Here is a 20,418-nt window from a genome sequence, read left to right on the forward strand (position 1 = left end):
ACATCCAACCATCCATCCAACCGTCCAACCATCCATCCAACCGTTCATCCATCCGTCCGTCAGGCGGAGACGCGCCGTGCCTGAGCTGCGTTGATAGAGGATTAGACTCGCCTTGTTTTTATATATTTTTTATTATTTTAACTGAAGGAATCTCCCTGAATCAGTAAAATTATCCGAGGTTCTGGTTCCGCTTCGTGCAACGTGAGTAAAAACTGAAAACTGGAGTTAAAAAAAAAGGTTTTCTTCAGACTGGAGCGTTTCTGCGTTCATCTGCTGCGTTTAGCTCGGATTACCGTTGCGGGATCTCATAGACATCTCCCCATTCGCGTTTTCTTCTCGTTAAATTTACATTTCATGCATGTTATAGTTAATTTATTTATGTTTTATTTGTGTGACATAATGCTTAAAATGTGAGAAAAGGGTAAATGCATCCTTATTTCCACACATGTCCCCGGGCAGCTTCATGTTTGGGGATTTTTCCGTGATTCTGAGATGATGCTGCAGTTTGTTTGGACGCCGTGGAGGCCTGCAGCCTCCCTGACTCATGATGCTCTCAGCGCAGCTCAGTAGATTCAGGTGACCTGATTCCTTATTTTTATTTAAGGTGGTGAAAACAGACCTGAAGGCAACAGCTGTAGGGCATTTTAGTTTGTTCATGAGCAAAATGTGCAGGATTAATTCTGGGTTATGCAACGAAAAATGCCTAAAAATAGCTCAGAGGGACAGAAACAGTAAATATAAGGACATTTCTATGAGCTAATTCACTTTTAGAACCATAAATTAGTTAAATTAACAGGTTAAATGAAGCGTTTTGGTTCAGGACAAACTAAAAAAAAGATTTAAGTAAAAATTATTTTAAAAAGTAAAAATGAAACAAATGGAGGAGCATTGTTCCATCAGGAAGACCATGAGCTTCTTAAAGAGACAGAGACCCAATTTCAGGGCGTTAAATCCAGAGTTGAGCAGTAGTTAGTTACATTTACCCAGTTACTTGAGTAACTTTTTTGAAATCAAAAAGTACTTTTAGGAGTATTTTTACTAGGCTGTACTTTTTACATTTACTTAATTTTATTATGAAGTATTTCTACTTTTACTGGAGTAAAAGGATTTTCTGCCCACTGAATTTAAAACATGTTTTAACCAAAGCTCCAGGCAGTTTTTGTTAAAGTTTCATAAGTTTTTTTTATTGAAAGAAACTTATTTGGAAAAAACATTTATTTTACCTGATTGTTATTTTTTGTGACTTATATGAATTATTTTCATTTCGTCCTTAAAATACCAAAATTTCTACTTAGCTTCACATTTTGACCCATCTGATGATGTCATTTCTAATGATTGATAATTTGCTCAGTACTCAAGTAAACCTTTTACCAACACTTTTGTACTCATTTAGTAATTTTTTTGATGTCTGGTTTTTACTTTTACTTGAGTAAAAATATGCTGAGTAGAACTACTTGATTTTTTAGTTAACTTACAAAGTCAATTTTTTAAGTTTTGTTTAAAATATGTAGCATTTTTAACTGAAGGTAACAGTTATTTAATTGTAAAATGTCTCCATGTGCCTGAAAATGCACAATGCTGATGAATGGAAATATTCCAATTTGAGAACAGCTGTGCAGCTCGGTGGTGGAGGGATAATGGTGTGGGCCTGTTCTCGGTGTTGGGCTCAGTGAAATACTTCAGCAGATCCAGACATTCTGGACGATTTCACTCCAGACGTTGTGGGTTTCAGACGCTTCCTTTCGGTTCAATGGTTCACATTCAGGCAGGAACAATGAGCAGGTTTGGTGTGGAAAAACTTGACCGAACACTGAGTTGAAGACGCTTGTCCAACATCAGTGTCTGACCTCACAAATGTGCTTCTGAAATCAACCCTGTGATTGGCTCAGATCTGTGATCTTTAAATTAAATACATTTTTTCCAGTTTAAATGCATCACAACCGGAAATTCCCACTTTGTTTAGTCTGTAAACGCAACAGTGTGCTTTTGGCAAACAGACGGTTTAGCTAAAGTTACAATCAATAATTAACAGCAATAATTTGAGCTTAAGCCAATTGTAACATAAATTTCGACCGTGTTATTCATTCATCAGTAAATGTCAGTTTCAAACTAAATAGTTTGGAGTTAAATAATTGACATTTAGTCCTCAAGTTAAATAGCATTATTTTGACTTTACTAAGCTTTAATTAAGCTTACTAATTAAATATTTAGTTTTCTTAGCAAGCTAAATATTTAGCTTATGGCTAACAATTTAGCTTTGCAACTTAACATTTAGGCTGCTAACTAAATATTTAGCTCCAAACTATAGATTTAGTTTGTGACATTTACTGATGAATGAATAGCACGGTGAAAATATGGCTCAGATTTCTCTCATCATTGGCTTAAACTCAAATTATTGTTAATTTTTGACTGTTTGGCATTCCGTACAAAACGGTTCAAAAGAGAATCAGGTCAGAAAAGCTGAATATTTTTAAACAGCCAGTAAAACGCTGTTCAGACAGGTTTCCTTCGTGACTGGCTCATTGTGGAAAGTGCTGCTTAAGTTTAGATGAGAAGGAAGAGGAGAAAGCTAAACAGCTGAGGAGTTTTCCCAGATTTGCTGCAACCAGCCGTGTTTTACAGTGCAGATCTTCACCCGGGATCCGTCCTGCGGCTCCAGGTGTCGTCTTTCCCAGGTCAGCCTGACTCGGTAAAAAGCCTCTGAAGGACATAATCTCATGCAGTCATCATCCAACCGGACCGACTTCGGCTCAGGTTCTTTGAGTGACACGCCCCTCCTTCTCTGAACTCCCATGATGCTTCAGGGCTGGGCGAGGCCGAGAGCTGAGCTCGGCAGATTGGGTCCAGGCGGGACGGACCGAACAGAACGCTCAGCAACTGGAGGGGATTGGATTAGAGCCATTGTAGGTAGAAGAAAAAAGGACGAGTACATTTGAGCCAAAACACCTAAAAATTTTGATTATCAGAAATTTCTCAAAGTTTCAAAAGTAAACTTTTTTTTTTACTATTCTGAGAAAATTCCTTCTTTTTTTTTAGAACATTTCTGAGAAAAATCTCAACATGTGTTTTTTCTGAAACATTTTTGACTTTTCAAACTTTGAAATTTCCTTGTTTTTTCTAGAAATTTTCTGAGATAAATATCAAGATTTCTGAGATTTTGTGGCAGTTTTTTAACTTTTCAAACCTAGAAATGTCCATGTTTCTTCTAAAAATGGTTTGAGCTCAATCTAAAAAAAATAAAATTCTACATTAAATATGTTTAAAGATTAAATATGTTACTAATAAAAATCTAAATTATATTTACAAAAAGAATTTAAGGCCACAAATCTTCATTGAAACAAAAACGAGGTCTGCAACTATATTATTAGCAAGCATTAAAACACAACACTGTAAGCTGAACAAAAGCTAGTTTTAGCTGAAAAGTAACAAAACTTGAGCTGATGAAACCTCATGGCTGCTTGTGTTAAAGACATTAGGAGCAAATGTTTCTTAAAGTCACGTACCACTTCGTAATCATACATCTGTTTTAAAGGTAAAAACTAGAAAATGTATCACAAATATTAACCAATACTGTCTGCAAAGCGAACAGGGAGAGCTATTTTAAACTGTAGGATGTATCAGATAAACACCTCAGACTGTTTCCTGTCTGTAAGTGAGACGATGTTCGGCTGGCAGTGAAAATGAGTTCCTGCTCCTCTTAACGAGCTCAGAGTCTTTTCCAGCCGAAAACAGAGAAAGAAAACAGACGCAGCTCATTTCAGGAGTTTGTCAAGTTTTCACCTTGAACCGGCGAGATGAAGCAACAAAAACGTTTATCGACTGTTTTCACATTTTCAGGCAGGTTGGATGCTTTTAAAGTTGGTTTTTAAAGCTGCTCAGTTTGAGTTTTCATGTCGTAAAAGCTCCGGATTTATTTAAATTACAGCAGAATGAAGTAAATAAAGTTATGTAACAACAAAATGACCTGAATGTCCCATCTGGTGGAGTGCAGCGGTTGGTAGAGCAAACCAGAACAAGCTCACGCTGCAGGTTAGACATTACTGGGTCTCAGTCAATGGCGGTTTTTCACCTGGGCAGTTTTCCAGGGCGGCATGAGAAAGGGGTGTTGGGCTCAAGGAGGAGACAAATGTCTGCTGGAAAAAAAAACAAAAAAACAAACAATTCCTGCCAGAACCGCCTGGTCTCTGCAAGACATGACAGCGACTTTGCTATCGCTATTGATTTAATGGTCAACTAATATGGTACTTGATTAATTGTTAACTGGGGTATACAGTATCAAAAAAGGCCATTTGCTTAAAGAACATTTTTAGAATAGTAATTAAATTAAAACTGACCAAAAATCTATACATTTCTCAATTAAGATAAAAAACTTGTTGAACTCGTTAAGTGGCAGTTTGAGCTCCAACTGGTTCAAATTCTGTAAAATCTCCTGTTCAGCACTATGTACTGTCCAATTACAAACTGGTTTAGATCCAATGATCCAACAAGAAAGTTTGGGTCTTCTGTATTTTGAAAAGGGATTAAGACGATTAATCTGATTAATCGTGATAAATCAATTATGGAAATAGTTAACTACTTTAGTAATCGATTGTTAACTGGAGTATACAGATAAAAAAAAAATTGCTAAAAGAAGAACATATGCAGAGCTTTAATTAAACCAAAACTGTTTAAAAGATAAATTCATTTTACATTTAGGATAAAAAACTGTTTTGTCTTTAAATATGTTTAACCCAGAATGACTCAACTTCACCTGATTCAAATTCTGTAGAATCTCCTAGTAAGCACCTTTAGCTATCCAATTATTAATCTGTTAATGGAAAAAATAATCAAAAAGAAATTTTGATTAGGACTGAAATGATTAATTATGATTAATCAATTCTTGAAATAATTGGTTGAAGTGAACTCTGGTGGGGTTCAAATGAATATGTGAACGCCAAGCGGGCTGGAAACCGCTCCATCAGCAGGAAGTGGACTACAGCGCAGGGCATTCTGGGTAAATCCAACAAATCCAACTGTGTTAGCTTAGTACTAGCAGGAAGAATGGCTCCTGGTTTTTAGCCAAGGACTAAAGAGAAATCCTCCAACCGCTGAAATCTGATGCCACTCCATTTGTATTTCCGTTTCATGAAGGAAGTTGCGCTCAGCATCTTCTTCAGAGGTTTCTGTGTTGTTTCCTTAAGTAGTTTTTGGTGCAGCGCCCCCACAGGCGAGAAGGGGAACGGGTTGCTCAAAGGGTTTGTTTGACTCAAATGTTGCAATTTGATTCCCGATCAAATTGAGTCTACTGGAATATCAGGCGTGAAAAACACCCTTACAGATGTATCTGGAACATCTAAAAAGGTTTTTCTTTCTTCATTCCTCGTCTTTTTTTTGTAATCATCATGACCCGTTTACCATCCTTTTTGCTTTAACCGATCCGTTACCATTATATTGTTTGGGATTCTGCGTTCCTTTGCTCTCGTTTCACTTTCAGTTCCTGTCCTGAACTGAAACTTGCAGTTAAACTGGAGTAAAAAATCAATTTAAATGCTCTAATAAAAAAAGAAAAGTTTGTATAATTTAGTAAGAAACTGTGTATTCAGAGGTTTTCATGAAGTGTGAAATTAAATGCGATGCTGTGGAAAACATCTGAATTCATTCCGTAGTTTTTCAGATATTGAATCATTTCGTTACCAAATAAACACTAAAAATAATAAAGTGCTGCTATATGTGGCTGAATTACTTCCTCCTGTAAATGTGGGTGTAATTACAGCAGTGACACCAGCAGCCTGCTGAGATTAATGACTCTCTCTAATCTCTCATAATGAAGCCAACTTATTGCTTTCGTTATCTGAGGACTTCATCATTCAGTGGCTGAAAAACGAAGAGTGACACCCTGAAGGTCAAAATAAAGCAGCATTTTATTGCTTAAGAAACTTAAAGGCTGAAAATAACTCGGATGAATTGAGTCTGTTTTCTCACCAACCTCAGGAAACATTTCAGTCACATTTTAAACTTCTGCACCAGAATCACAACATCGTGACTTAATTATGGGGAAATATGTGTACCACAGTCCACCATCAGCTAATAAATTCAACATTTTGCTACATATACCTGCACCTGGAAGTGAGTCGACATGTAAAGATGCAGCTGCATTTCAGAACATTACCCATCATAAACCAGATGCAGGAGAGTGTAGGCCGGCTGTGATGTGGATTTATCCTGAGATGCCGTGCGCCCACTCACCATCAGACGGCCGTTTCTTCTTCTGCACAGAGCAACAACATCCAACCAGATGAAATCTGTTGAAAAGTCACGCTGGGTCAAAAATTTAACACCGATATTAAAGGATTAATATTGGATGCCTGGAAGGGAAATGTACACAATGTAGAAATGCTTAAGAACATTTCTGACATTAAACTCAAAATGTTGGAGTTTGTTCTAGCATATTTTCAACTTTTTCAACACAAATTTTCTTGTTTTTTTCTACCAAGTTCTTTGTTTCATACTCAGAAATTTCATTCCTTTTCTAGAAATTTCTGAGATTAAACTAAAAATGTTCTTGTTTTTCTAGCAAATTTTTGACTTTTCAAACAAAAATTAACTTTTTTTTTTTTTTTTGGGGTATTTTTTTTGCAAACAATACCAATACCAAGTATACCCAAGGTATCAAGCTTGGGTATACTTAGCTTGATACCCAAGCTAAGTATCATTAGCTTGGGTGTTTCTGCTTCCTGAACTGCATTATCTTTTGATCATTTTAGATGTGAATCGGTGGATTTACAGCAAATAATTCTGAGACACGTTTCAGAAATAAATTCACAAATTGGTGAATTTCTTGCAAGAACTTTGCAGTTGAATTCTATAGAAAAATTGATAAATAGGTGAATTTAGAGCGAATATTTAGGAGTTACGTTTCACAGCCAGTGTGCTGTAAATGTCAGGTTCTGGACTGAGACGGAGGGAAAATGGACCAACGTAAAACTTTAAAAGATCTTCAGGAAGAACGAAGAGCGACTGAACAGGATGAGGGAATATCTCTGAAGGCTCAAGAAGAACTGGAGGAGCTCAGGTTATAAATAACCAAACAAGATGCTGACCTTGGCTTTTATTTTACTTCCAGTTGATTGATTCTGCAAGCTACAACAAAATATCACATCTAATCTGTTTTCCTCACACCATCACCAACAAATTTCCTCTTTTTGATGCTTTTCACAGGATATTTAGATTGTTTTGAATGATTTAAAATGGAGATCCGAGGGTTTATTTACTGTTCTGCTCCTGCAGTTTTGATGTCAACATGCTTCCTGCTAAATTTAGGCTCCTCTAATGAAGCGGCTGCATGCTTGTGAAGCAGCTGCTGGCCTGTCCTTGTGCAGCATGCGATGCTGCGCTCCCACTGCCTTCCCTCCCTCTGTCAGAAATGCTGCAATGCGTCTTCCTCAGCCAGCACTGGGTCAGTGTAACCAGCAGCAGCAGGTGGAGCTTCACCATAGAAACAACCAATCAGGCTCAACCTGATGGGTTTTCTGCTGTTCTGTTGTGATTGTTGATGATTTAATCCGTTCATGTTGGTTTGAAAAGGGGATCGGGGCAGAGCCACTAATCGATTTGGGCCAAATGTTAAAGTGAAGATGAATAATTCAACATCTTTGATTTTTTTTAAAAATTTGAACTACAAAACAGTTTTTACTAACTGACCTACTTCCAATTATAACTTTTTGAGTTACAGCAGAAATAATAATGGAAATACAATTAAAATGAAGACTTTATTTTACTTAAAATAAAAAAATGACTTAAGTTAAATCATGCTAAAGAGGAAAATCAGGTAAAGGCAGTTATTAGTTGTTAGAGATTTTTTGGTATTATCATTTTGTTACTTTAGTTCATATTCAGTCTAATGTTAATCAATAGTTAATTAACATTCAGTATTATTGTGATTTTCAGTTTAAAGTGTTCTCTTCCTTCTGTGTGTATAAACTGACCTGGAGGTCACATCTGCCTGTTCGTCTTCATGTGAAACAGTTATCTGTGTGTTTCCCAGACCTTAAATTACTTTCCACAGGTGCCTCCTTATCAGCCGGAATACTCCCTATTTTAGAAACTGTCTTTGTGCAGTAGTATTTTTTGTCTCTGCTGTCTTCCTTACCTAAACTCCTTCTTTTTGCTTGATAATAAAAGACAAGCTGTAACCAAAGGTCTTCAGAACGCTCAGTGAACGGCTCGGAGGAGCAGTTTGCTGAGACTTCTCCTTTTGCAAAAGCTTGGTCATAAAATTCATATACGTTGTCTGTGGTTCTTTTAATGAAGGTTCGAAAGGAAAAATACCCATCATTACTGTTAAAAACTATGGAATGAATTGAATGATCTCAAATTACGTCTTTTCTTCGTGAGTTTTAAAATGTTATATATACGGATATGTAGATGTGTACATGTATTGTGTAACCATATATGTGTATGTATATACTTCATATTTACATGTAAATGTGTGTATGTACATGGACAGAAGACGCATTTCATTACTGCAGGCTGCTGAGTTCATGAACAGGATTTCCCTTTTTTGTAGCTTTTTGTTTTCTGTGTATAATATGTTGATACTTTACCAAAATAAGTGAACTGAAGTGATATTGCGACTGCCTGGGAGTCATTTAGACGTTTTTCCTGCTGCTGGTTGTCAGATCGGCTGCTAGGTGTTTGAGAGGAGGCAGGAAGACTCAATGTTTGGGTTTGTTTGGTTGCAGGTCAGCGAACGCTGCGGTACCAGAGCGACGTCCTGCAGACGGTGGTGCTGGTGAACCCGGCACAGGAGGCGGTTTCTCTAGAGGTGAGTCAAGACGCCATGAGGAGGTTCTGTTCAGCCACACTGAGCCGGTTCTGGATGAAAAACAGCTTTATTCACACGCAGAGGAAATCAATCAATCCATCCGTCCGTCCATCCATCCAGTTGTTCACTGATGGATCCATCTTTCTCTTAGGTAAAGGTTGACAAAGGTTAAAGCAGTGAAGCGTCTCAAATTTTAAAGATCTCTCAGCTTTTCTTCCCGTTTTTGTTTTTGAGGAGAACCGTAGAGGAAGCTTTCCTAAGGTGTTCCATATTTAAAGTTGAGTGAAGCAGAGGTTGCATCAGTACAACAGTCAAAATATTCACTTCATTTCACCCAACATTTCAGTTTGGGTTTGAACATTTTAACTTTATCTGTCAGAAAATGTTATCAAGCCGTCACTGTAGAGCTCTGTTCTTTTACCTAAGAACTTTGCTAATATCATGCTGCAAAAATATCAATCACAATAATCCTCGGTTTGATTTTTTTATGCCCTTTACCCAGACAACTGCTCTGATCACTGACACTGCTGCTAATAAGTTGCTGATTCTGAGCGGCCAGAGCTCCGACCAGGGAGGCGACATTCTTCTGCAAAGTGGAGTCTTCGGTTGGCAACAGTTTTCTGACATCATCTCCAACCCTCAAGTAAGCCTTATGACTTGAAATACCTTGGAGCATTATTTATATTCAGAGACGTCTGATTTGATGTTTCTCTCTCCCTGTTTTAGGTTATTGAAGTCTTGTCCAGGGCCTCCTCCCAGCTGCTGTCCAGGCTTACCGTTTCCTGTCAGGGAGACGGGGGCTGGAGCTCCCTGGGCCAAAGCCAGGAGCAGCAGCCACTGCTTAACACTCTCGAGTATTGCTTAAACCCAGAGCCCCAACTCCCCAACATGGACGGGGTCACAGAGTTCACAGAGTATGTCTCGGAAACGGTGGACGTACCATCACCCTTCGAGCTTCTGGAGCCGCCGACGTCCGGTGGGTTTCTAAAGCTGTCCAAACCCTGCTGCTACATATTTCCTGGAGGCAGGGGGGACTCAGCTCTGTTCGCCGTCAATGGATTCAACATCCTGGTGGATGGCGGGTCAGAGAGGAAGTCCTGCTTCTGGAAACTAGTTCGACACCTAGACAGGATTGATTCCGTCCTGCTCACCCACATCGGTGCAGACAACCTGCCGGGCATAAATGGGCTGTTCCAGAGAAAAATTGCAGAGCAGGAGGAAGAGAAAAACCAAGGGTCTGGCTCCAGTAGTAATGGTGACTGGATGAAAAACTTGATCTCCCCTGAACTTGGGATTGTGTTTTTCAACGTCCCAGAGAAGCTAAAGATGCCGGAGTCTACTCTCAAGGTAAAGCGGAGCATTGAAGAGGCATCTCTCACGCTGCAGTACCTCAACAAGCTTGGCATCACTCCTGAACCTCTTCACAGGATAGTCAGTAACACTATTGAACCAATAACACTGTTCCACAAACTTGGTGTGGGAAAGTTAGACATGTACGTCTTAAACCCTGTGAAGGAAAGCAAAGAGATGCAGTTTCTAATGCAAAAATGGGCAGGAAATAGCAAAGCCAAGACAGGAATCATGATGCCCAACGGGAAGGAGGGAGAAATATCTGTGCCCTATTTAACGTCAGTCACTGCTCTAATTGTTTGGATCCCACATCGACCCACAGAAAAGATAGTGCGTGTGCTGTTTCCTGGAAATGCACCACAAAATAAAATCCTTGAGGGGCTTGAGAAGTTGAAACATCTGGACTTCCTGCGATACCCGGTGGCCACTCAAAAAGACATATCATCTGGCGCGCCACCTCCAATCATCAAGCAAACTAAAATAAGGTCCAGAACAGATAGCAAAGAGAGTCTCAAATCTTCACCTAAACCCCATGCTAAAGCATCTAAGAAAGAAGCTAGTGGGCAGGAGGAAGAGTCAAGAAGTGAAGCCACTAAAGAGAATAAAGTTGAAAAGAAAGAAGAGAAGAAACCCAAAAGTAATAGTTTAAAAGCCACCAAACAGCAGAAAAACAGCGAAGTGGCTCCTGGAACCGAGAAGACGGCAAAAAAGAAAATTTCCAAGGAAAAATCTTCTAAACAAGAGAAAGCATCTAAAATGGATGAAAAGAAAGACAAAGAGAAAAAAGACACCAAGAAAGAAAAGGTAAAGAAGGATGAAAAAATAAGAAAGGAAGACAAAAAAGAGAGTAAGGCAAAGGAAGACAAGAAGAAGGAGCCAAGTAAACCGGAGCTTAGAAAGATCACCAAACCCGACCTGAAGCCGCTCACCCCTGAAGTGAGGAAAACCCTGAATAAGGCCAAGAGTCAGGCTAAACCCAAAACTGACAAAAATAAGGCCGGCAAAGAGGAAACAAATGGGAAAAAGCCAGTTCCAAAGAGCGTCCCGGATGAGGTTGCAGCGGCAGCTCTGGCTGACAGGTCCATTGTCTCCTCACCTGAGGACCTCACTGAGGACTTTGAGGCACTCAAACAAGAGGAGATGTCCATCCAGACGACTGGATCTGTCCAGAATGATGTGATGCCTGGACCCCCAGCACACCTAGATACTAAGGCTTCTCCTCAAGCTGCAACAAGTGAGAAACTAACATCCTCAACCACTGAGATAAAGCCTGCTGGATCTAAATCCCCCGTCATCCAAGAAGACAAAAATGACAAACAAGTTACTGCTTCTCAACAAAAAGATGTGAGTCATGACTTTGACAAGAAGTATGAGGAGGAGAAAATGGAGAAATATGACTTTTTAAAAGAAAACGTGACTGACAGATCAAAGAAAAGTGAGAGCTCTGAGGAGGAGGGCGATGTGATTGAAAAAGCAGAACTAGAAGGAACAGAAGATGATGAGGTCTTGAAATTTAAAACAGAGGAGATTAAAAAGGAGTGGGACGCCAAGCCAACAACCGCAGGACCCCTGCCAGCCTCTGCCTCTGAGCAGTTCTCCTTCATCCAAGATGAGACCATCCCTGGTTACTCAGAGACAGAGCAGACGATTTCCGATGAGGAGATCCATGAGGAAACTGAAGACAAGATCCCACAACTTCGCTATGATGTGGGCTCCTACGACATTTCTGTTCCAGATGTTCCTGGTACATTTGAATCCATGCATGGTATTAAAGAGATGAAAAGCTCTGCAGTTTCTGATGTTCCAGATGTCAAACCTAAAGCTTTTGGTCAGGAACCTGAGCTTGCGCCTTACCCTGCAATAATTGCTGCTCCTCTTGCAGAAGAAGAGCATATCTCTTCTGCAACATCTATCACAGATTATGACAGACTGTCATCTTTCGCCACATCTGTGGCAGAGGACCAATCAATTGCCTCGGTGACGGCACCTCAAACAGAAGACGTTGGGAGGAATTCACTCTTGCTGGACACGGTCAACAGCGCTCCATCACGTGCGGAGGCTGCCCAAGGGAAAGACTATCTCCATTCAGCAGGCACCATATCCCCCACCTCCTCTCTGGAAGATGACAAGTGCTTTAAGTCTCCGTCCTCTGATGAATACCAGCCTAACATTCCAGAGATAGAGAGTGATGCAAAGACCAAAACCGTCCATGAAGAAGAAGATGATGAAGAAGAGGAGGATGAGGACCAAACTCCAAATGTTGACATCCCTCTGGGTAAACTTCAAGAGGGCTATGAACAAGCTGCCTCATTGATGCACCAGGAGCAACAAAAATCTCCCTCTACTGTCATTCCTGCGCAGGCTGTCAAGGAAGACCAGACTCTCCTCGGCACAGAAGCGTTTAAGACTGCTGCTGATGTAAAGCCTATCTCACCCCCTCCATCTTTCTCCCCTGGGCTAGAATCCCGATCCAGGCAGGACAGTGAGGAGAGATGCTTTAGTCCTGATGACAGCACCATGAAATTGGCTTCACCCACACAGTCAGTGCCCACAAGCAGTGGTTACTCTCCAACAGAAGAAAAACCCTTTAAGCCAGGTGAAAAAGATGAAGCGCTGCATGCCATTAAAGCTGACGCTCAGAAAACTGACCGATCAGTCACCATCTCAGACAATACCTCCTTTATTGGCTTGCCAGGCGACAAGACAGCTTTCGAAGCATCGGAGGAATCTGATGAGGACAGTGAGGATGACTATTACACTAAAAAGGACTTAAAGCCCACTTTAAAAGCTAAACTAATGGAAGCAAAAGAAGGTTGCTTTTTAGATGATGACTTTTCTTTCGAAGGAAAATCTACAAAGACAGAATCAGAAGCTCTGAGTTCAGACAAGATGCAGGTGTCCTTTAGCACAATGGAGAAACCCAAACCAAAAGTGATGTTTTCTGATGAAGATGACGAAGATGAAAAAGATGATGATTTTCTAAGTGGGCTAGGTTCTAAAACCCTTTCAGTTGAAAAAGACAAAGGTGAGACAACAGATGTTGCCATTAAAGAGTCAGAGAAAAGTGTCCATTTCAGTCTTTATGAATATCCAGAGAAAGAGGGCAGAGAGAGCAGAGAGAGAGCAGTGTACACAAGACAGGATACACCATATGTTCACGGAAAAACATTCTCTTATGGTGATATTTACGACAGCAAAACAAGCTCAGAGGAGTCTGACATGTATCGAGAGGAGTCCCAAGATAAGGCAGAAGAAAAACCTTCAAAGGATCAAGAAGATTTGCACACACATGAGCCTCCATCACAAGACATGGTATCGGACAAGGTGTTGGAGAAAGAAGAAAGAGAGTACTCCTCCTCTTCATGGCCAGAGCCCAAAAGTACATCAGTCACTGATCAATTTAAAACAGATTTTAAAGAAAAAGAGACATTTATTTATAGTCAGACTAGTCGTTTCCCTTCAGTTGCTGACCGACCTGAAGCCTCAACCACATGTTTGTCGTCAGAAAAGGACCAAACTCTCGGCCCAACATTCTCCTCAGTCATTTCCAGCGTCCCTTCAGCATCAGGCTACAGTGAGAGGGGTGCCTCCTTACAGATTGATATGCGAAAGCTAACAGCAAGAGATGAAGAAGATTATGATGATGAAGTTATCGATGATGACGATGAGGAGGAAGAAGATGAAGAGGAGGACGACGAAGATGGCATTGATTCTGACATGGAGAAAGGTGCCAAAGAGAAATCTGAAAAGGAAGTACAAAGTCCAGTAAGTCAAATGTTAGCCTCAAAGAGACCCGAGTTCATGGTCTCCATGGCAGGGTACGGTTACAACAGTCAGGGAAAGCCGAGCATCACAGAAACCAGCTCAAGTTCAGTGACTACAGCTGAATGTCAAGCTCAGGCTGACTCCTGTGTCAGTGAAAAGCCAGTGGAGGTAGGGGCTACCAATCTGTCTAGTTACTCTTCGGGTTTTGAATACCCATACAAAACCGATGAAAAAGAGTCGTTTCTGTCAAGTCAGAGTGGAGACAAAGAAAAAGAAGATTTCTCTTCAAAATCGAGAGTGGACAGTTATTACCAAAACGAAACAGTTGATAAAGAATTTGAGAAACAGAAGACACCAGATATTTTGAGTAAGAGCTCATTGGAAGCAAACTTTCAGTACACAACCACAGCTACTGCACCTGGCTACTCCTCATCTTCAGCCTACAGCTACTCCTCCTCCACCTCAGGCTCCCTCTCCACCAGCCGGCAGTTTGGAGAGGAGCTGGAGACACCTGCATCCGCTGAACCTCTGTTTGAGTACTCCTCATTTAAAGATGAACACTCGCTTGTTATGGATTCTCCCTTCTCCAGTTCAGCTGGTGCCAAAGATGACTATCTTGAAGTTTCTGAGAAGCAAATCACTGTAGCAACAACAGCAGAGTCTAGCTCCAGTTTAGCTCGCTTCTCACCTCTTAGTCCTTTTGAGGAGGTCAAGTCCTTCCCAACGGCCTCATCCGTTGCCGTTGTTCAAGAGAAGAAGGACCATGTAGCTCCATTATGTGGAGTCACTGATAAAGTGGCTCAAGCTGACTGCTTCTATAAACCTGAGTGGCCTGAAGATACCAAGCTGGACGCAGCTGCTGGGTTTGGGGCCTCAGCGGGTCCCTTTGCAGACTTCTCTATGAATAAAGAGGCCGCCAGTGCTGCTCTGTTTGGTGTCACTTCCTCTCCTCGGCCTGACATTGAAGGAAAGCATTACTTTGAAGAGACTGACAGCAGTGAAGAGGAGGATGAAGAGGCTTATATGCGTGAAATGACTCAGAGGTCTCCTTCCAGTGCTCCAACTGGTAGTCTGCCATTTTGTGACAAGCCAGCTGCTCCGGCCTTCAGTGCAAAGACAAGTGATGCACTTCCAGATGTTCTTGGCTCTTACATGTCAACACCTCTCCAGACAAGCAAGCCAGACACAACAAATGGCCCAACAGAGGTAAGCACCAGGAGCACCCTTCCTACAGGGGCAACAACCGCCGGAGCACCTTCAGGCTCAGCCAGAGTGGAGTCTAGAGAGGGAGCAACAGGGTATGTCCGGAGTTCGTATGAGTGGGAAATGCCTAAGCCTCAGATGGGGATGGTACCTGGAGACTCCCCTCCTCATTACCGCCATGATGATGAGTTTGAGGAGGAATGTGAGATGGAGCCAGAGCATCCTCCTCGCCCACTTTCACTTGCTTCACCAGATCAGCCGTTCCGCTCACCGTTCTATGCAGAAGAGTGCAGCCGAGGCGAGCAGGAAGATGATGATGATGATGATGACAGTGATCAGGACGTACCCATTGGAGCAACCTCTTCTTACACCAGCCGCACCTCTCCTGGATACTCATCCTCCGAATTCAGGCAGCGCAAAGAAGACCTGTCACCGTCCTTCATCAACCCCTGCATGAGGCGGCTTTCCAGTGACGAGGATGATGAGGAGGAAGGTCGCAGGAGCGATCAGTCACAGGAAGGGGATGAACATGACCTGTCAGTCAAGAGGAGGGCTCACAAGCAACCCCATATTCATCAGTCCCACAGCAGGGACAGTAGCTCTCTGCATCAGTCTGGTGGTATGCCTGCAGGGATGTGTCTGGCCACAGAGGACACTCCGCCCACCTCTGTCAGCGAGTCTCTACCCTCTCAGTCAGAGTCAGATCTGCATCCTGGCACTGAAGAGTACCCTTCAATTACCGGTGAAGGCAACATGGACTCAGATGAGGATGGAGAATACATGCCGATTGATAAATCAGCCACAGGGCGAGGTAGCCATCATTCTACCTCCAGGAGAAGCCATGACCCTCTTCCTGCTCCCCTCCTGGACCGCTTCCCTCATCCACCCCACCCAGATGTCTGCATGGTGGATCCTGACTCTCTAGGCAATGGCTCTCTGAAGAAGGAACCAAAAGCAAAAAGTCTGAAGAAGTCTTCAGGCAAAACAAAATCAGCATCCCCAGCCAGGCGTAAGAGGTCTCCAATGCCTGTTAAACAGACGCCTTCACCTCGGAGTGCTTCGCTGAAGAAAAAGGACACAGACAAAAGCTCGCGCATGTCTCGTCTGTCAGATGGACAAGGCTCCAAGGACGACGACCTCTCAAGATCAAGCTATAACCCCAGTAAAGGGCTGACAAACGGACTCAAAACCAGCTCAGGTGAGCAAATATGTTTTTATATAATCTGTTAGTTTTCTTTATATGTTAAAATATGTTAAAATAAAGTACCACTCTGGTAGAGAGTCATAAAAACCCTTGACATATCATTCAGGATAATTTTTTGAAAATCTATTCCTCACAGCACAAGCTCATAGCCATGGAAGGAGGTCATTTTGTTGTCTGCTGAACCATTTTGTGATGATTTGGCCAAATGTTTTGGATTATTATTCCACTAAAAGACCCAATGGCAACCTGTTTTTAGATTTCTGGTGAAGGCCATAGGATTTTCATTTTAAAGCTTATAGTTCCAGTTAAAGTACTAGTAAAGCTGAGCAAACACTGTTTTTACATGGGATGCCAGACAGCATCTTCCAGTTGTTAAAGACTTCTTGGGTGCGTTCACACTGCAGCCTGAAGTGACTCAATTCCGATTTTTTGGTAATTCCGATTTTTTTGCCGGGGCCGTTCACACTGCCAGTAAATGCGACCTGTATGCGTTCTGCAGTGTGAACGGGCAAACGACCTGAAAGTGTCCCGCATGCGCAGTAGAGGGCGCCATAGCATCAGCGTTCTAAGTGTTCTGCCAACTGCCATAAAAAGAAGAAGTGCTCAGTGTTTGCGGAAGTAAACATGGAGGCTAACGGTGGAGCTTAGCTTACATATTTGAAGTTGTTATCCGGCCGGAGCAACATATTAACAACTTAAACTTAATTCTCATATAGTCCGTCATGGTTGTTGTTTTTCTTCCCACTTGCGCTTATCAGGACACAGAATAGTTAGATTTGTTGAGAAACAGTGACGTTCAGTTCGGATGAATGCGGCCTGGACGTTAGGTCGCATTTGAATCGGATACATATCTGATATGGGTCACATTCGAAAAAGAATCCGACCTGTGCTGTTCACACTGCCATGAAAAGATCGGATACAGGTCGCATTACGTAAAAAAAAATCGGAATTGAGTCACTTCAGGCTGCAGTGTGAATGCACCCCTTGTGTAAATTTTAAGAAAACTTTTGAAATGTTGCAAAAATAGAAAACAACAAAATGTAAATTAGCTGGGTTTCTATCTACTGGTTTGGATCGAATAAACCAGGCTACACAAAGCATAAATCCATCAGGCGTTGATGTTGCTGTAATAATATTGATAGAAACATGGCGACTGATTGGATTGTATTACTTTGAGATAAACTGGATTGTACTGAACCACTTGCCTGACTCTGTGTTTGCCTAAGTGATGGTGTTTTGTTCTCTCAGGTTCCCAGAAGTCCGGCACGGCAGCTGCTCCAGGCTTTCCAATTTATGTGGATCTAGCCTACATTCCCAACCACTGCAGTGCTAAGAACGTGGACCAGGAGTTTTTCAAACGCATTCGCTCTGCATACTATGTAGTGAGCGGCAACGACGCTGCAGGAGGCGAACCTGGCCGCGCGGTCCTAGATGCTTTGTTGGATGCCAAAGCTCAGTGGGGATCAAACCTTCAGGTATGAGAGCAGCTTTTGTCCACAGTTTCCTGTTTTAGGTCACTGTAGAGTAGAGGAACCCCAGGATGTGACATTACTCCTATTTTTAAGTAAATTGTGTTTTTCAACAGAATAACTTGGATTTCTCTTCAGACTCAGACTAAAACCAAGAGTTGATGAATGCTATGACAATTGTCATGTTCAAATGTGCTTTTGTTTGTCGTTTAAAGACTTTAATAACAAAATGGCTTATATGTTGGCCGACAGGAGTAAACACACAACAAACTTCAAAATCTGGACTAAACACATGAATGATGCAAACTCCAAAACACACAAAGAAAAAATAAAAAAGCAAGAAATACCAAAAACAAATGTTGCAACTGCAGGAATGTAAGACGGCGTATTGGGGCCATGTTAGATACAGAAAATAGTAATTTTCACTTGAAAGCTCAATTTTGGGCTTTATTTCAGAAATCTTCTAGAAAAAAGAAAATTTCTGAGTTTGAAAAGTCAAAAATTAGCTAGAGGAAATGAGATTGACATAAATCTCAGATTTAATAGAAAAACATGGACATTTTTTAATTTCAAGCCTAAAATTTCCAACTTTTCAAACTGAAATTTGCTCGTATTTTATAACAAAAAAAAAAAACTGAGATTAATCTCAACATTTCTGAGTTCTTTGGCAAAAATTTACTCTTCATCTTTGTTTTTCACAAAGGCCCTAATATGACATCATAGGAAAGACGAGCAAAAGGGAACATTTTGTATATCACAAAAACAGCAAGAATAAAATGCTGAAGAAGTCCTCCAGACCACTAGAGGGAGTATGGAGCAAGTAATATAAATATGTTGCAGTTTCATATTACTGTAGAAAGCATGATGTATAGCACTTCTTTTCTTTCTTCTGGATGGCCCGTCTTCCCGGAGAGTCTGGTATGATTTTGTGCTCGACTCCCCCTACTGGCCTGGAGGACCAACAGGAGGCGTTTGCATCATTTTTTTTACGTTTTTGCACCTGTTCACAAGCTGTTTTCATTTTACATAAGGTATGTAAGGTCTTTCCTCCCATCTCTCTCTCAGGTGACACTGATCCCGACCCACGACACAGAGGTGACGCGCGACTGGTACCAGCAGACCCACGAGAGGCAGCAGGAGCTGAACATCATGGTTCTGGCCTCCAGCAGCACCGTCGTCATGCAGGACGAATCTTTTCCAGCCTGCAAGATCGAGTTTTAGGATCCTTTCCGCATCCTCTCTCCATAACCTCCCTGCTGTAGATCTTTTCTGGCTCTTCTTTTCTGTATCCTGATATGCAACCCGATGTGTCTCTGCTCCGGTCGTTTATGCCGCACAGCGAAGCAGAGGCAGATCAGGAGAACGTTTTTTAGTGTTTTTGTTGATTTTTAAGCTTGGTGTAACCATCGCCATTGGAGTCCCAATGGCACTTTTCAGCTAGTCGTCATTTCCCTCTGGATTAGTAAGAATCATTAATATCTCTGATATGCCATAGCCCTGAACATTTTCACATTTAATCATTTTACAACCACAAACTTTAAAGTGTTTTATAGGAACTAAAATGATTTCAGAGTCTTTGCTGTTATCTAAACCTTCCCATAAGTTATCGTTCTCAAGTCTTCTTGTCTTTAGCTCCATCCATTTTCAAATAACTCCGACCAGCTTCACTGTCCCTGCCGAAGAAAAGCACCCCACAGCATGATGCTGCCATCACCATTTTAGGTGATTTATCAGGATAACTGGTTGCACTGGATTTGATTTTGGAGTTCCAGGGTGTTTTTGACTCGGTTCGATTGGGGACCAAAGTTGCAACAATTTTTTTTTGTATTTTCAGCCATGTGCTAGGCAACCAACAAAGATTTTTAACATTTATTTTAACTTTTTTTTTTTTTAATCAGGATACAAAACCCATTGACATTAAAGGAAGGAAGCCTTGGCCAAGAATACAACACATAAATAAAAGAAATATCAAGGAATGAAGGAATTAATAAAGAATTTCTTTAAGAAATTCAAGAAAATACTTGTAGCCTGGAGACCCAACAAACCAGTCTGTTCCCTGCCTTTCTGTTGGCGTTCACATTTGCATTCGAACTGAACAGACTTTAGCTTTTAGGCGGATCAGAGTTCACCATTTTGGTCCAGATCAGAGTTTGATAAGACGGTTACGCCTCCCCAAATTATCCGGACTTTCTCGACATGCAGACTGGAGTTGGATGGAAAAAATTTTCAACTTCTGAAACTCATATCTTTCCATGTTTTCTACAATATTTTTAAGACTAATCTCAAAATTAGATTTTTTGTCTAGCAAATTTTCAAATTTTGATGCTCTTAAGTAAAAAAAAAAATCTAAAAAATGACTGAGATTTTATGGCGTTAATGCACTTTTTTTTCTACCTAGACTGGCCCTGATATGCCATCAAGTACAAATCCACTCCACACTTTCCAGATTTTATCCTTAAAGAATTTTGAAACCCCATCTATCATTTTCCTGCTACACCACAACGATACACAACTTTCTTCTAATCTATCACATAAACTCCAAATAAAATACACTGAAGTGTGTGGTTGTACGGTGACAGAAGGTGGAAGATTTTCAGGGATATGAAAACTTTTACAAGGCTGCT

The 20,418-nt window shown here is 41.1% G+C and overlaps 1 protein-coding gene across 1 annotated transcript in view; it reads left to right on the forward strand.

The window, feature by feature from the left end:
• Positions 1 to 19,044, forward strand: part of map1aa (microtubule-associated protein 1Aa) — a 29,870-nt gene extending 10,826 nt beyond the window's left edge. The window contains exons 3-7 of the mRNA XM_088004646.1: positions 8,679 to 8,803; positions 9,306 to 9,446; positions 9,530 to 16,319; positions 17,574 to 17,800; positions 18,860 to 19,044. Coding sequence (XP_087860772.1) covers positions 8,679 to 8,803; positions 9,306 to 9,446; positions 9,530 to 16,319; positions 17,574 to 17,800; positions 18,860 to 19,015 — 7,439 coding nt within the window. The 3' untranslated portion in view covers positions 19,016 to 19,044. The remainder of the gene's footprint in view (positions 1 to 8,678; positions 8,804 to 9,305; positions 9,447 to 9,529; positions 16,320 to 17,573; positions 17,801 to 18,859) is intronic.
• Positions 19,045 to 20,418: the final 1,374 nt, after the last annotated feature.

This window comes from Poecilia mexicana, unplaced genomic scaffold, assembly GCF_051168715.1.
Source record: "Poecilia mexicana isolate PSO_F unplaced genomic scaffold, ASM5116871v1 scaffold_3, whole genome shotgun sequence".
NCBI classification, from domain to species: Eukaryota; Metazoa; Chordata; class Actinopteri; order Cyprinodontiformes; family Poeciliidae; genus Poecilia; species Poecilia mexicana.